At 43.6% G+C, this 16,442-nt stretch overlaps 1 protein-coding gene across 1 annotated transcript; it reads right to left on the reverse strand.

Annotated features, from left to right (window-relative positions):
- Positions 1 to 13,772: 13,772 nt before the first annotated feature.
- On the reverse strand, positions 13,773 to 15,397 carry LOC129925940 (uncharacterized). Its single transcript, XM_056027539.1, has 2 exons — positions 14,420 to 15,397; positions 13,773 to 14,279 (listed from the first exon to the last, which is right to left on the reverse strand). Exons 1-2 carry the CDS (start codon positions 15,395 to 15,397, stop codon positions 13,773 to 13,775), a joined length of 1,485 nt encoding a protein of 494 aa, XP_055883514.1.
- Between the last annotated feature and the right edge of the window lie 1,045 nt (positions 15,398 to 16,442).

A 16,442-nucleotide genomic window follows, 5' to 3' on the forward strand; every position in this document is an offset into this window, starting at 1 on the left:
CAATGCAATGAATAGTATATCAATACTCAGCTATGTACAGAAGAAATAAATAGATACATAGTAGTAGGACATCTGGTATTCATGTCGATACCCGGAATATCTGAATATGTAGTCTCCTTTTAACAAGTAAATAATAGGTATAAATACAAGCAGTTTTAACATACATGAGTATAGTGTATAGAACTAAACTAGATATGTAGATATACGAAAATCAAAATTAAGATACTTAATCTAATACAACTCTGAAAAGATATGACAATAAGCACGAAAGGCTGCATACAAAAATAAAAATGAGAATTTGAATCAAATCTACTTAAGCTGAAATAGAATAAATGATAATAAAATAATAAAAATGAAGTTAAGTGAATACAATAATGCAAATGTAGATTGACTGACTTGTGCACATTAGGTTCATACAGTGGCATTATCAATCATACTGTCCTGCAAGCCTGTTCTATAGGATAACGGCCCCAACAGAAACATCACGTTCCCCTGATTGGCTTTCTCCTGCTTTCTCTCTATCGGTATAGAACTTAAGTAAGTTTCCATGGAGTAGTTTTGGACTCTTAGGAAATTTAATCCTATAATCATTGAGCTCAATAACTTCATATGGTCCCTTCCATTTTACTAATAACTTGTTCTGGTCGTCGGACAACAGAACGAGGACCTTTTCACCAGGGGAAAACACCCTGATTTTGGCCTTTCGGTCATAATACCGTTTGGCCCGAGCACTAGCCTTCGACAACTCTTTCATGGCGGTCTGGCAGGTGCTTGTTACGGAGATCCACCACGTACTGATAAGTAGTGCGTATCTCAGGAGTTTCCTGTTCCCTCGCCCATAATTCCCGAAGAATTTGACTAGGGTCCCTAACAGTTCTCCCATACAACAATTCAAAAGGAGAAAACCCCATACTCTCTTGAGGGGCCTCCCTATATGCAAATAGGACGGCGGGAAGATACCTGTCCCAATCGTGAGTTCTCTCACCACACATGCGTCGAAGCATGTTCTTCAAGGTCCCATTGAACCTCTCAACCAGCCCGTTGCACTGGGGGTGAAACGGGGTCGTAACTAATTGCCTCATCGACAACAAACGGGTAATTTCACCCATAAGCTTGGAGGTAAACTGTGCCCCTTGATCGGTGAGCATTTCCCTAGGGACTCCAACCCGGGCAAATATCTCAACCAAGGCCTCGGCCACTCGCATTGTGTCAATTGAGCGGAGTGCAACCGCCTCTGGATAGCGCGTTGCATAATCTACTAGAGTGAGGATATACCGATTTCCTCGTTCAGTGGGTGGGTCAATCGGCCCCACGATATCCACTGCAACTCTAGAAAAAGGGGTGTCAATCAAAGGCATTTGACCCAGAGGAAGCTTTCCTGTTCGGCCTCTGGGAGATGTGCGTCGGCACATGTCGCAAGAGGCGCAGTAGCGTTTTACATCGGCGCTTAACCCAGGCCAGTAAAACTCTGCGGAAACTCTATCTATGGTCTTCTTAGACCCGAGATGTCCCCCAAATAAAATTTCATGCCCAACACGCATGACTTCTTCACGGTGGTCCTTCGGAACAACCAACTGAGTGGTTCTCATTCCTTTTGTATCTATAAGTTCTCTATATAAGAGACCTTCCTTATGGATAAACTTCTCAGAGCTCCATGTAGACTCTCTAGTTCTCCCAATACCTGCCCATTCTCTCTGTTGAACGAGAGTGGGATCTGACTGTTGGGAAGTTTTAAACACATCTGGAGATATACCGGTGGGTGGACAAGGTGGCGTGGCAAGTGGTTTGACAGCCGCCTTTTCCCTCCTAGCAATCCCACGGGTGATAGCTGCCCCAATTTCAACGGGCGAGCCTGGGGAATCCACCCCAGCTCCCTCTGTAAAGTGTGAGATATTGGCCCCATTGGCCTCACTCCTTTCCAATGTATCAACTACATTAGGTGAGCTTGGGCATATCATCCCAACCACCTCAGCAGAAGAAGAGATGTTGGAACTCTTGGCCGCACTCTCTTCAGATTGTGCGTCACATAAAATAGGTGAGCATGGGGGAATCACCCCATTCACCTCTGCAGAGGACGAGATCTTGGCACTTCTGGCCTCACTCTCCTCAAAAGTTACCTTAGCTGAATCCCCCCAATTAGGATTTGGCTGAAAAGGATCTGCAGCGCCAGGTATGTTTCCAACTACACAATCATATAGTGGATGATCCAACAAATGGGCCTCCACTTCCCCAGTAAAATAAGGCGAATCTATCTGCACCATGGCAGTCGCCACTTTCAACATAGTACTGTCGATGGTTTTAATCCACCTAAATCGACCAGTACGCTTAGGTGCCAGGGTAGATCGCACAACTACCACTGAGCTCCCAGTGTCGCGTAACACTTTAATAGGAGTTCCGTTCAGGAACCCATCAGCTATGGGACTTCTTCCCTCTTCTTCTCGCCAGACCACAGGTTTCCTCCCCCTTTCCTTATGGCCTGCTTTGAGTTTGGGAGCGGTCGCCCTCCCTTCCTGTACAGCACCTACCGGACTCACCTTCCGAAGGTTGCATGACGTGGATTTGTGCCCTATCTTCCCACACCTATAACAGACAATTTTGCATCCCCCTCGTTTCGCCTATTATCGTACCTGCCTGCCTGTCTACCATCTAAGCCTCCCCTTGGACTAAATGTTACCCTCTTATCAGTTGCGTAATTGGCATGGGGTGTGGAACGACTCCCCATGTATCCTAGACTGGGTTCTTCCCCCTTGTGTTTAGATTTCGATGTTTCTAAACTCCTGGTCGCATGTGCCAGTCTATAGTTTTCGGCCAACTCTAAGGTTTGGTCCCAGGACGTGGGGTTTCTTTCCTTTAGAAATATTGTAAGCCCTTCTGATGCCCTATCCAATAGCTGGTCAATCAGCAGTAGCTGAAGAAGGCCTTCGAATGTCTGTTCGGCCCCAGACATTTGCACCCATTTATTTAGGTACCCTTTGATTCTCGTCCCAAAAAGTTGATACGTTTCTCCCCTTTCTATACGAGCAGTCCTAAATTTCCCTTTATACCCATCACTAGTGTATTCGAAGGATTTTAACAAGGCTTCCCTCAGAGATGGGTAATGTTTCGTGACCTGCACCTCGTACCTCTTTGCAGTATTGAGGGCTTTTCCTGTCAATAGGGACAGCAGATAAGTGGCCCAGTCATCCTGGGACCACCCAACAGTTTGTGCATGGCGTTCGAAGCGGGTGATGTAACTATCTATCTCATCCACCCGTTCGTCAAACTTTGGGAGCTGTGGGGGTTTAACAGGATTACGGGGTGTATCTAAAGAAGAGCTTGTTGACGAGTTATCACTAGTGTCCGCTTGTCTATTTAACCTAGCTAACCCTATTTCCTTCTGAGACTCTATCCTAGCTAGCTCTCTCTCAGACTCTAACCTAGCTATTTCTAAATCTTTGTCGGCCCTTTCGGATGCAATCCGTGCTAACTCTAACTCCTTTTCCCTATCTGCCTTCTGTGCTTCTCTCTCTGCCTGGCGTTCGGCCCTATCGGCCTCAAGTAACTCTAGCTCTAACTTCCTCTCATTCTGAGCAAACGAGAGAATGTCCGACTCAGGGACACCGATACTCCTACCTAGCGAAATGAACTCTTGGAGGTCTCTTACCTTAGCCATTACAGAATTGAAAGTATACAAGTTTTTATTTAATATGAAGGTAGAAGCTACAGAGAATTAGCAACTATGAGAGTATTCTAACGGCAATTTGCATACAGCAGAAAATGAACTAATTTATAAGAATTCACAACTACATAAGTAGCCCAATAGAAAAAGATATCTGACTAGAGAGTAAAGATAGTGACTAGAAAAATCAAGGTCCAGGTTAAAAATAGCAGCCTTAAAATAAACAATGTAAACTATAGGTTAACTATAGGTTAACACTAAACTCCCACTAGCAAGGACAGTATGGCGACAATAAGGTAACCACTGAATAAAAAAAAATGATATAGTGCAAAAAGTCAGCCTACCTTAAAGCATGGAATTTTAGTTAACAAAAAAAAAACACAGCAGCTGAAGATCCAGTCTCTTGCGCTGATCCGTCGACGAAAATTGTTTATGAAATTCTTGATTAATTTGATTTGGTATTTAAAAAAATGAAATACAGTGGCATAAAATTAACTTAAAGTCAATGTCACCACCACTGTAAGTAAATTATATCCATACGATTCACAACAACACCTCAGCAGTATCGACAGCACAATCTGGACTCGATTCTAGTACAGTAAAGTCAAAGTAAAGTCATAGACCTTACGGGTGTAGACTTAGACTCAGGCTCTGGAGATGTAGACTAGACTGTAGTGGTTTCTCGGCTCGAGCTCTCTAGAAAAGTCCTAGACCTTACCGGTGTAGACTTAGACTTAGACTCTGGCGATGTAGGCTAGACTGTAGTTGAATAGTAGGCTATCAAGTCAGTTACATTTGACTGGTTCCACTGGATTCTAGTATAATGGCTCTGCCCCCAGCGACGATTGTGGCTAAAGTATCCGAAAAAAAAAAAACAGCAACAGTTCCAAACATACAGCAGTTGATCAATCAAGGACGAGCCGTCCACTTTAGTTAATAAATCAAGGACGAGCCGTCCACTTTAGTTCCAAACGTACAGCAGTTGATCAATACAGGACGAGCCGTCCACTTTAGTTCCAAACGTACAGCAGTTGATCAATTCCGGACGAGCCGTCCACTTTAGTTGTCACAAGACGCTAGCAGTGTGCTGGCGCCTCCTGCAACTGGTCGTTGTCTAGGGTGATTCTGGAGGCCCGACTGTTGACGCTGGAACTTTGGTGGCTTTAGCCTTGTCGCGATTTTGGTGTTATAACTAACATATATATGAGATATGCAACTCAACACCGGAATGTAGTTAGAGACTACAACTCTAAACTGTAACTTTATTTTAAACACAACACATAAACTTCCAAATGAAACGTTATATACAGGTACATCAACTACTAAAACTAAACTCAGATCTCTAATGACTATGTCTCTAATCATGAAGTCCTTCTGCTATAGTTTTCTCGTACCAGATTAGGAAACGAGCAGGAGCGGGAAATACAACCGTCCGCTCTACCAGACCCACGCCAACTAACTCTCTCTTTTTCAGAGCAAAAAGAACCCTCCCACGTGGACTACACCGCAACACAGTGGTTACGTCCCCTTGCATCATCAGTGACGCATCCTCAGTGGTTACGTCTACATGCATCATCAGTATCTGACCAGTGATGACCACTGCCCCTTTCCCCAGATTTCCCAGATCACCCCGCCCTCGTGGTAGCCTAGGTACTCTGGTCCCGTGACAACAAAATAAACATTAAAGCACAAAAAAATACTTATTTCCCCTTTCCAATAATAAACAAATCTAATTAAAATATATTAAAACATAAATAATGACATTAGATCTAAAATATAAATAACAGAAATCAACTTAAAACTTTACACATTAACTAAGGGTCAGCTAGGTTAACATTCCTTAGCTAGGCCCGTAGTGGGTTACGGTTGTTCTGCTACACACATACAAACGGTTGTGGGCTCACAGTCATTTGTGACACACCCCCCAACTCAAGCAGAACAACACAGTTAATAGGGTCATTTTGGTTACTGTTGGAAATGGTAAGAAAAAACACAAAAATTCTTTCTCTAACAACTCTACAACTAACAGAGAATTGGTAAAAAAAGACTTCTTAGGTATACATTCGTCTACCCATTGGCAGAAAAAGTAAAAATTAAAGAAATTGCTACAAAGTAATACAATGTATTCTAATCACCCATTGAGGTCACACACACACATACACACAAGGGAACAAAGAAGTACCGTAGTAATTCAGTTAAACGAACCCAATGGATACAATGCAATGAATAGTATATCAATACTCAGCTATGTACAGAAGAAATAAATAGATACATAGTAGTAGGACATCTGGTATTCATGTCGATACCCGGAATATCTGAATATGTAGTCTCCTTTTAACAAGTAAATAATAGGTATAAATACAAGCAGTTTTAACATACATGAGTATAGTGTATAGAACTAAACTAGATATGTAGATATACGAAAATCAAAATTAAGATACTTAATCTAATACAACTCTGAAAAGATATGACAATAAGCACGAAAGGCTGCATACAAAAATAAAAATGAGAATTTGAATCAAATCTACTTAAGCTGAAATAGAATAAATGATAATAAAATAATAAAAATGAAGTTAAGTGAATACAATAATGCAAATGTAGATTGACTGACTTGTGCACATTAGGTTCATACAGTGGCATTATCAATCATACTGTCCTGCAAGCCTGTTCTATAGGATAACGGCCCCAACAGAAACATCACGTTCCCCTGATTGGCTTTCTCCTGCTTTCTCTCTATCGGTATAGAACTTAAGTAAGTTTCCATGGAGTAGTTTTGGACTCTTAGGAAATTTAATCCTATAATCATTGAGCTCAATAACTTCATATGGTCCCTTCCATTTTACTAATAACTTGTTCTGGTCGTCGGACAACAGAACGAGGACCTTTTCACCAGGGGAAAACACCCTGATTTTGGCCTTTCGGTCATAATACCGTTTGGCCCGAGCACTAGCCTTCGACAACTCTTTCATGGCGGTCTGGCAGGTGCTTGTTACGGAGATCCACCACGTACTGATAAGTAGTGCGTATCTCAGGAGTTTCCTGTTCCCTCGCCCATAATTCCCGAAGAATTTGACTAGGGCCCCTAACAGTTCTCCCATACAACAATTCAAAAGGAGAAAACCCCATACTCTCTTGAGGGGCCTCCCTATATGCAAATAGGACGGCGGGAAGATACCTGTCCCAATCGTGAGTTCTCTCACCACACATGCGTCGAAGCATGTTCTTCAAGGTCCCATTGAACCTCTCAACCAGCCCGTTGCACTGGGGGTGAAACGGGGTCGTAACTAATTGCCTCATCGACAACAAACGGGTAATTTCACCCATAAGCTTGGAGGTAAACTGTGCCCCTTGATCGGTGAGCATTTCCCTAGGGACTCCAACCCGGGCAAATATCTCAACCAAGGCCTCGGCCACTCGCATTGTGTCAATTGAGCGGAGTGCAACCGCCTCTGGATAGCGCGTTGCATAATCTACTAGAGTGAGGATATACCGATTTCCTCGTTCAGTGGGTGGGTCAATCGGCCCCACGATATCCACTGCAACTCTAGAAAAAGGGGTGTCAATCAAAGGCATTTGACCCAGAGGAAGCTTTCCTGTTCGGCCTCTGGGAGATGTGCGTCGGCACATGTCGCAAGAGGCGCAGTAGCGTTTTACATCGGCGCTTAACCCAGGCCAGTAAAACTCTGCGGAAACTCTATCTATGGTCTTCTTAGACCCGAGATGTCCCCCAAATAAAATTTCATGCCCAACACGCATGACTTCTTCACGGTGGTCCTTCGGAACAACCAACTGAGTGGTTCTCATTCCTTTTGTATCTATAAGTTCTCTATATAAGAGACCTTCCTTATGGATAAACTTCTCAGAGCTCCATGTAGACTCTCTAGTTCTCCCAATACCTGCCCATTCTCTCTGTTGAACGAGAGTGGGATCTGACTGTTGGGAAGTTTTAAACACATCTGGAGATATACCGGTGGGTGGACAAGGTGGCGTGGCAAGTGGTTTGACAGCCGCCTTTTCCCTCCTAGCAATCCCACGGGTGATAGCTGCCCCAATTTCAACGGGCGAGCCTGGGGAATCCACCCCAGCTCCCTCTGTAAAGTGTGAGATATTGGCCCCATTGGCCTCACTCCTTTCCAATGTATCAACTACATTAGGTGAGCTTGGGCATATCATCCCAACCACCTCAGCAGAAGAAGAGATGTTGGAACTCTTGGCCGCACTCTCTTCAGATTGTGCGTCACATAAAATAGGTGAGCATGGGGGAATCACCCCATTCACCTCTGCAGAGGACGAGATCTTGGCACTTCTGGCCTCACTCTCCTCAAAAGTTACCTTAGCTGAATCCCCCCAATTAGGATTTGGCTGAAAAGGATCTGCAGCGCCAGGTATGTTTCCAACTACACAATCATATAGTGGATGATCCAACAAATGGGCCTCCACTTCCCCAGTAAAATAAGGCGAATCTATCTGCACCATGGCAGTCGCCACTTTCAACATAGTACTGTCGATGGTTTTAATCCACCTAAATCGACCAGTACGCTTAGGTGCCAGGGTAGATCGCACAACTACCACTGAGCTCCCAGTGTCGCGTAACACTTTAATAGGAGTTCCGTTCAGGAACCCATCAGCTATGGGACTTCTTCCCTCTTCTTCTCGCCAGACCACAGGTTTCCTCCCCCTTTCCTTATGGCCTGCTTTGAGTTTGGGAGCGGTCGCCCTCCCTTCCTGTACAGCACCTACCGGACTCACCTTCCGAAGGTTGCATGACGTGGATTTGTGCCCTATCTTCCCACACCTATAACAGACAATTTTGCATCCCCCTCGTTTCGCCTATTATCGTACCTGCCTGCCTGTCTACCATCTAAGCCTCCCCTTGGACTAAATGTTACCCTCTTATCAGTTGCGTAATTGGCATGGGGTGTGGAACGACTCCCCATGTATCCTAGACTGGGTTCTTCCCCCTTGTGTTTAGATTTCGATGTTTCTAAACTCCTGGTCGCATGTGCCAGTCTATAGTTTTCGGCCAACTCTAAGGTTTGGTCCCAGGACGTGGGGTTTCTTTCCTTTAGAAATATTGTAAGCCCTTCTGATGCCCTATCCAATAGCTGGTCAATCAGCAGTAGCTGAAGAAGGCCTTCGAATGTCTGTTCGGCCCCAGACATTTGCACCCATTTATTTAGGTACCCTTTGATTCTCGTCCCAAAAAGTTGATACGTTTCTCCCCTTTCTATACGAGCAGTCCTAAATTTCCCTTTATACCCATCACTAGTGTATTCGAAGGATTTTAACAAGGCTTCCCTCAGAGATGGGTAATGTTTCGTGACCTGCACCTCGTACCTCTTTGCAGTATTGAGGGCTTTTCCTGTCAATAGGGACAGCAGATAAGTGGCCCAGTCATCCTGGGACCACCCAACAGTTTGTGCATGGCGTTCGAAGCGGGTGATGTAACTATCTATCTCATCCACCCGTTCGTCAAACTTTGGGAGCTGTGGGGGTTTAACAGGATTACGGGGTGTATCTAAAGAAGAGCTTGTTGACGAGTTATCACTAGTGTCCGCTTGTCTATTTAACCTAGCTAACCCTATTTCCTTCTGAGACTCTATCCTAGCTAGCTCTCTCTCAGACTCTAACCTAGCTATTTCTAAATCTTTGTCGGCCCTTTCGGATGCAATCCGTGCTAACTCTAACTCCTTTTCCCTATCTGCCTTCTGTGCTTCTCTCTCTGCCTGGCGTTCGGCCCTATCGGCCTCAAGTAACTCTAGCTCTAACTTCCTCTCATTCTGAGCAAACGAGAGAATGTCCGACTCAGGGACACCGATACTCCTACCTAGCGAAATGAACTCTTGGAGGTCTCTTACCTTAGCCATTACAGAATTGAAAGTATACAAGTTTTTATTTAATATGAAGGTAGAAGCTACAGAGAATTAGCAACTATGAGAGTATTCTAACGGCAATTTGCATACAGCAGAAAATGAACTAATTTATAAGAATTCACAACTACATAAGTAGCCCAATAGAAAAAGATATCTGACTAGAGAGTAAAGATAGTGACTAGAAAAATCAAGGTCCAGGTTAAAAATAGCAGCCTTAAAATAAACAATGTAAACTATAGGTTAACTATAGGTTAACACTAAACTCCCACTAGCAAGGACAGTATGGCGACAATAAGGTAACCACTGAATAAAAAAAAATGATATAGTGCAAAAAGTCAGCCTACCTTAAAGCATGGAATTTTAGTTAACAAAAAAAAAACACAGCAGCTGAAGATCCAGTCTCTTGCGCTGATCCGTCGACGAAACTTGTTTATGAAATTCTTGATTAATTTGATTTGGTATTTAAAAAAATGAAATACAGTGGCATAAAATTAACTTAAAGTCAATGTCACCACCACTGTAAGTAAATTATATCCATACGATTCACAACAACACCTCAGCAGTATCGACAGCACAATCTGGACTCGATTCTAGTACAGTAAAGTCAAAGTAAAGTCATAGACCTTACGGGTGTAGACTTAGACTCAGGCTCTGGAGATGTAGACTAGACTGTAGTGGTTTCTCGGCTCGAGCTCTCTAGAAAAGTCCTAGACCTTACCGGTGTAGACTTAGACTTAGACTCTGGCGATGTAGGCTAGACTGTAGTTGAATAGTAGGCTATCAAGTCAGTTACATTTGACTGGTTCCACTGGATTCTAGTATAATGGCTCTGCCCCCAGCGACGATTGTGGCTAAAGTATCCGAAAAAAAAAAACAGCAACAGTTCCAAACATACAGCAGTTGATCAATCAAGGACGAGCCGTCCACTTTAGTTAATAAATCAAGGACGAGCCGTCCACTTTAGTTCCAAACGTACAGCAGTTGATCAATACAGGACGAGCCGTCCACTTTAGTTCCAAACGTACAGCAGTTGATCAATTCCGGACGAGCCGTCCACTTTAGTTGTCACAAGACGCTAGCAGTGTGCTGGCGCCTCCTGCAACTGGTCGTTGTCTAGGGTGATTCTGGAGGCCCGACTGTTGACGCTGGAACTTTGGTGGCTTTAGCCTTGTCGCGATTTTGGTGTTATAACTAACATATATATGAGATATGCAACTCAACACCGGAATGTAGTTAGAGACTACAACTCTAAACTGTAACTTTATTTTAAACACAACACATAAACTTCCAAATGAAACGTTATATACAGGTACATCAACTACTAAAACTAAACTCAGATCTCTAATGACTATGTCTCTAATCATGAAGTCCTTCTGCTATAGTTTTCTCGTACCAGATTAGGAAACGAGCAGGAGCGGGAAATACAACCGTCCGCTCTACCAGACCCACGCCAACTAACTCTCTCTTTTTCAGAGCAAAAAGAACCCTCCCACGTGGACTACACCGCAACACAGTGGTTACGTCCCCTTGCATCATCAGTGACGCATCCTCAGTGGTTACGTCTACATGCATCATCAGTATCTGACCAGTGATGACCACTGCCCCTTTCCCCAGATTTCCCAGATCACCCCGCCCTCGTGGTAGCCTAGGTACTCTGGTCCCGTGACAACAAAATAAACATTAAAGCACAAAAAAATACTTATTTCCCCTTTCCAATAATAAACAAATCTAATTAAAATATATTAAAACATAAATAATGACATTAGATCTAAAATATAAATAACAGAAATCAACTTAAAACTTTACACATTAACTAAGGGTCAGCTAGGTTAACATTCCTTAGCTAGGCCCGTAGTGGGTTACGGTTGTTCTGCTACACACATACAAACGGTTGTGGGCTCACAGTCATTTGTGACACACCCCCCAACTCAAGCAGAACAACACAGTTAATAGGGTCATTTTGGTTACTGTTGGAAATGGTAAGAAAAAACACAAAAATTCTTTCTCTAACAACTCTACAACTAACAGAGAATTGGTAAAAAAAGACTTCTTAGGTATACATTCGTCTACCCATTGGCAGAAAAAGTAAAAATTAAAGAAATTGCTACAAAGTAATACAATGTATTCTAATCACCCATTGAGGTCACACACACACATACACACAAGGGAACAAAGAAGTACCGTAGTAATTCAGTTAAACGAACCCAATGGATACAATGCAATGAATAGTATATCAATACTCAGCTATGTACAGAAGAAATAAATAGATACATAGTAGTAGGACATCTGGTATTCATGTCGATACCCGGAATATCTGAATATGTAGTCTCCTTTTAACAAGTAAATAATAGGTATAAATACAAGCAGTTTTAACATACATGAGTATAGTGTATAGAACTAAACTAGATATGTAGATATACGAAAATCAAAATTAAGATACTTAATCTAATACAACTCTGAAAAGATATGACAATAAGCACGAAAGGCTGCATACAAAAATAAAAATGAGAATTTGAATCAAATCTACTTAAGCTGAAATAGAATAAATGATAATAAAATAATAAAAATGAAGTTAAGTGAATACAATAATGCAAATGTAGATTGACTGACTTGTGCACATTAGGTTCATACAGTGGCATTATCAATCATACTGTCCTGCAAGCCTGTTCTATAGGATAACGGCCCCAACAGAAACATCACGTTCCCCTGATTGGCTTTCTCCTGCTTTCTCTCTATCGGTATAGAACTTAAGTAAGTTTCCATGGAGTAGTTTTGGACTCTTAGGAAATTTAATCCTATAATCATTGAGCTCAATAACTTCATATGGTCCCTTCCATTTTACTAATAACTTGTTCTGGTCGTCGGACAACAGAACGAGGACCTTTTCACCAGGGGAAAACACCCTGATTTTGGCCTTTCGGTCATAATACCGTTTGGCCCGAGCACTAGCCTTCGACAACTCTTTCATGGCGGTCTGGCAGGTGCTTGTTACGGAGATCCACCACGTACTGATAAGTAGTGCGTATCTCAGGAGTTTCCTGTTCCCTCGCCCATAATTCCCGAAGAATTTGACTAGGGCCCCTAACAGTTCTCCCATACAACAATTCAAAAGGAGAAAACCCCATACTCTCTTGAGGGGCCTCCCTATATGCAAATAGGACGGCGGGAAGATACCTGTCCCAATCGTGAGTTCTCTCACCACACATGCGTCGAAGCATGTTCTTCAAGGTCCCATTGAACCTCTCAACCAGCCCGTTGCACTGGGGGTGAAACGGGGTCGTAACTAATTGCCTCATCGACAACAAACGGGTAATTTCACCCATAAGCTTGGAGGTAAACTGTGCCCCTTGATCGGTGAGCATTTCCCTAGGGACTCCAACCCGGGCAAATATCTCAACCAAGGCCTCGGCCACTCGCATTGTGTCAATTGAGCGGAGTGCAACCGCCTCTGGATAGCGCGTTGCATAATCTACTAGAGTGAGGATATACCGATTTCCTCGTTCAGTGGGTGGGTCAATCGGCCCCACGATATCCACTGCAACTCTAGAAAAAGGGGTGTCAATCAAAGGCATTTGACCCAGAGGAAGCTTTCCTGTTCGGCCTCTGGGAGATGTGCGTCGGCACATGTCGCAAGAGGCGCAGTAGCGTTTTACATCGGCGCTTAACCCAGGCCAGTAAAACTCTGCGGAAACTCTATCTATGGTCTTCTTAGACCCGAGATGTCCCCCAAATAAAATTTCATGCCCAACACGCATGACTTCTTCACGGTGGTCCTTCGGAACAACCAACTGAGTGGTTCTCATTCCTTTTGTATCTATAAGTTCTCTATATAAGAGACCTTCCTTATGGATAAACTTCTCAGAGCTCCATGTAGACTCTCTAGTTCTCCCAATACCTGCCCATTCTCTCTGTTGAACGAGAGTGGGATCTGACTGTTGGGAAGTTTTAAACACATCTGGAGATATACCGGTGGGTGGACAAGGTGGCGTGGCAAGTGGTTTGACAGCCGCCTTTTCCCTCCTAGCAATCCCACGGGTGATAGCTGCCCCAATTTCAACGGGCGAGCCTGGGGAATCCACCCCAGCTCCCTCTGTAAAGTGTGAGATATTGGCCCCATTGGCCTCACTCCTTTCCAATGTATCAACTACATTAGGTGAGCTTGGGCATATCATCCCAACCACCTCAGCAGAAGAAGAGATGTTGGAACTCTTGGCCGCACTCTCTTCAGATTGTGCGTCACATTAAATAGGTGAGCATGGGGGAATCACCCCATTCACCTCTGCAGAGGACGAGATCTTGGCACTTCTGGCCTCACTCTCCTCAAAAGTTACCTTAGCTGAATCCCCCCAATTAGGATTTGGCTGAAAAGGATCTGCAGCGCCAGGTATGTTTCCAACTACACAATCATATAGTGGATGATCCAACAAATGGGCCTCCACTTCCCCAGTAAAATAAGGCGAATCTATCTGCACCATGGCAGTCGCCACTTTCAACATAGTACTGTCGATGGTTTTAATCCACCTAAATCGACCAGTACGCTTAGGTGCCAGGGTAGATCGCACAACTACCACTGAGCTCCCAGTGTCGCGTAACACTTTAATAGGAGTTCCGTTCAGGAACCCATCAGCTATGGGACTTCTTCCCTCTTCTTCTCGCCAGACCACAGGTTTCCTCCCCCTTTCCTTATGGCCTGCTTTGAGTTTGGGAGCGGTCGCCCTCCCTTCCTGTACAGCACCTACCGGACTCACCTTCCGAAGGTTGCATGACGTGGATTTGTGCCCTATCTTCCCACACCTATAACAGACAATTTTGCATCCCCCTCGTTTCGCCTATTATCGTACCTGCCTGCCTGTCTACCATCTAAGCCTCCCCTTGGACTAAATGTTACCCTCTTATCAGTTGCGTAATTGGCATGGGGTGTGGAACGACTCCCCATGTATCCTAGACTGGGTTCTTCCCCCTTGTGTTTAGATTTCGATGTTTCTAAACTCCTGGTCGCATGTGCCAGTCTATAGTTTTCGGCCAACTCTAAGGTTTGGTCCCAGGACGTGGGGTTTCTTTCCTTTAGAAATATTGTAAGCCCTTCTGATGCCCTATCCAATAGCTGGTCAATCAGCAGTAGCTGAAGAAGGCCTTCGAATGTCTGTTCGGCCCCAGACATTTGCACCCATTTATTTAGGTACCCTTTGATTCTCGTCCCAAAAAGTTGATACGTTTCTCCCCTTTCTATACGAGCAGTCCTAAATTTCCCTTTATACCCATCACTAGTGTATTCGAAGGATTTTAACAAGGCTTCCCTCAGAGATGGGTAATGTTTCGTGACCTGCACCTCGTACCTCTTTGCAGTATTGAGGGCTTTTCCTGTCAATAGGGACAGCAGATAAGTGGCCCAGTCATCCTGGGACCACCCAACAGTTTGTGCATGGCGTTCGAAGCGGGTGATGTAACTATCTATCTCATCCACCCGTTCGTCAAACTTTGGGAGCTGTGGGGGTTTAACAGGATTACGGGGTGTATCTAAAGAAGAGCTTGTTGACGAGTTATCACTAGTGTCCGCTTGTCTATTTAACCTAGCTAACCCTATTTCCTTCTGAGACTCTATCCTAGCTAGCTCTCTCTCAGACTCTAACCTAGCTATTTCTAAATCTTTGTCGGCCCTTTCGGATGCAATCCGTGCTAACTCTAACTCCTTTTCCCTATCTGCCTTCTGTGCTTCTCTCTCTGCCTGGCGTTCGGCCCTATCGGCCTCAAGTAACTCTAGCTCTAACTTCCTCTCATTCTGAGCAAACGAGAGAATGTCCGACTCAGGGACACCGATACTCCTACCTAGCGAAATGAACTCTTGGAGGTCTCTTACCTTAGCCATTACAGAATTGAAAGTATACAAGTTTTTATTTAATATGAAGGTAGAAGCTACAGAGAATTAGCAACTATGAGAGTATTCTAACGGCAATTTGCATACAGCAGAAAATGAACTAATTTATAAGAATTCACAACTACATAAGTAGCCCAATAGAAAAAGATATCTGACTAGAGAGTAAAGATAGTGACTAGAAAAATCAAGGTCCAGGTTAAAAATAGCAGCCTTAAAATAAACAATGTAAACTATAGGTTAACTATAGATTAACACTAAACTCCCACTAGCAAGGACAGTATGGCGACAATAAGGTAACCACTGAATAAAAAAAAATGATATAGTGCAAAAAGTCAGCCTACCTTAAAGCATGGAATTTTAGTTAACAAAAAAAAAACACAGCAGCTGAAGATCCAGTCTCTTGCGCTGATCCGTCGACGAAACTTGTTTATGAAATTCTTGATTAATTTGATTTGGTATTTAAAAAAATGAAATACAGTGGCATAAAATTAACTTAAAGTCAATGTCACCACCACTGTAAGTAAATTATATCCATACGATTCACAACAACACCTCAGCAGTATCGACAGCACAATCTGGACTCGATTCTAGTACAGTAAAGTCAAAGTAAAGTCATAGACCTTACGGGTGTAGACTTAGACTCAGGCTCTGGAGATGTAGACTAGACTGTAGTGGTTTCTCGGCTCGAGCTCTCTAGAAAAGTCCTAGACCTTACCGGTGTAGACTTAGACTTAGACTCTGGCGATGTAGGCTAGACTGTAGTTGAATAGTAGGCTATCAAGTCAGTTACATTTGACTGGTTCCACTGGATTCTAGTATAATGGCTCTGCCCCCAGCGACGATTGTGGCTAAAGTATCCGAAAAAAAAAAACAGCAACAGTTCCAAACATACAGCAGTTGATCAATCAAGGACGAGCCGTCCACTTTAGTTAATAAATCAAGGACGAGCCGTCCACTTTAGTTCCAAACGTACAGCAGTTGATCAATACAGGACGAGCCGTCCACTTTAGTTCCAAACGTACAGCAGTTGATCAAT

The sequence above is a fragment of the Biomphalaria glabrata genome, chromosome 4 (genome assembly GCF_947242115.1).
Source record: "Biomphalaria glabrata chromosome 4, xgBioGlab47.1, whole genome shotgun sequence".
Taxonomy (NCBI): domain Eukaryota; kingdom Metazoa; phylum Mollusca; class Gastropoda; family Planorbidae; genus Biomphalaria; species Biomphalaria glabrata.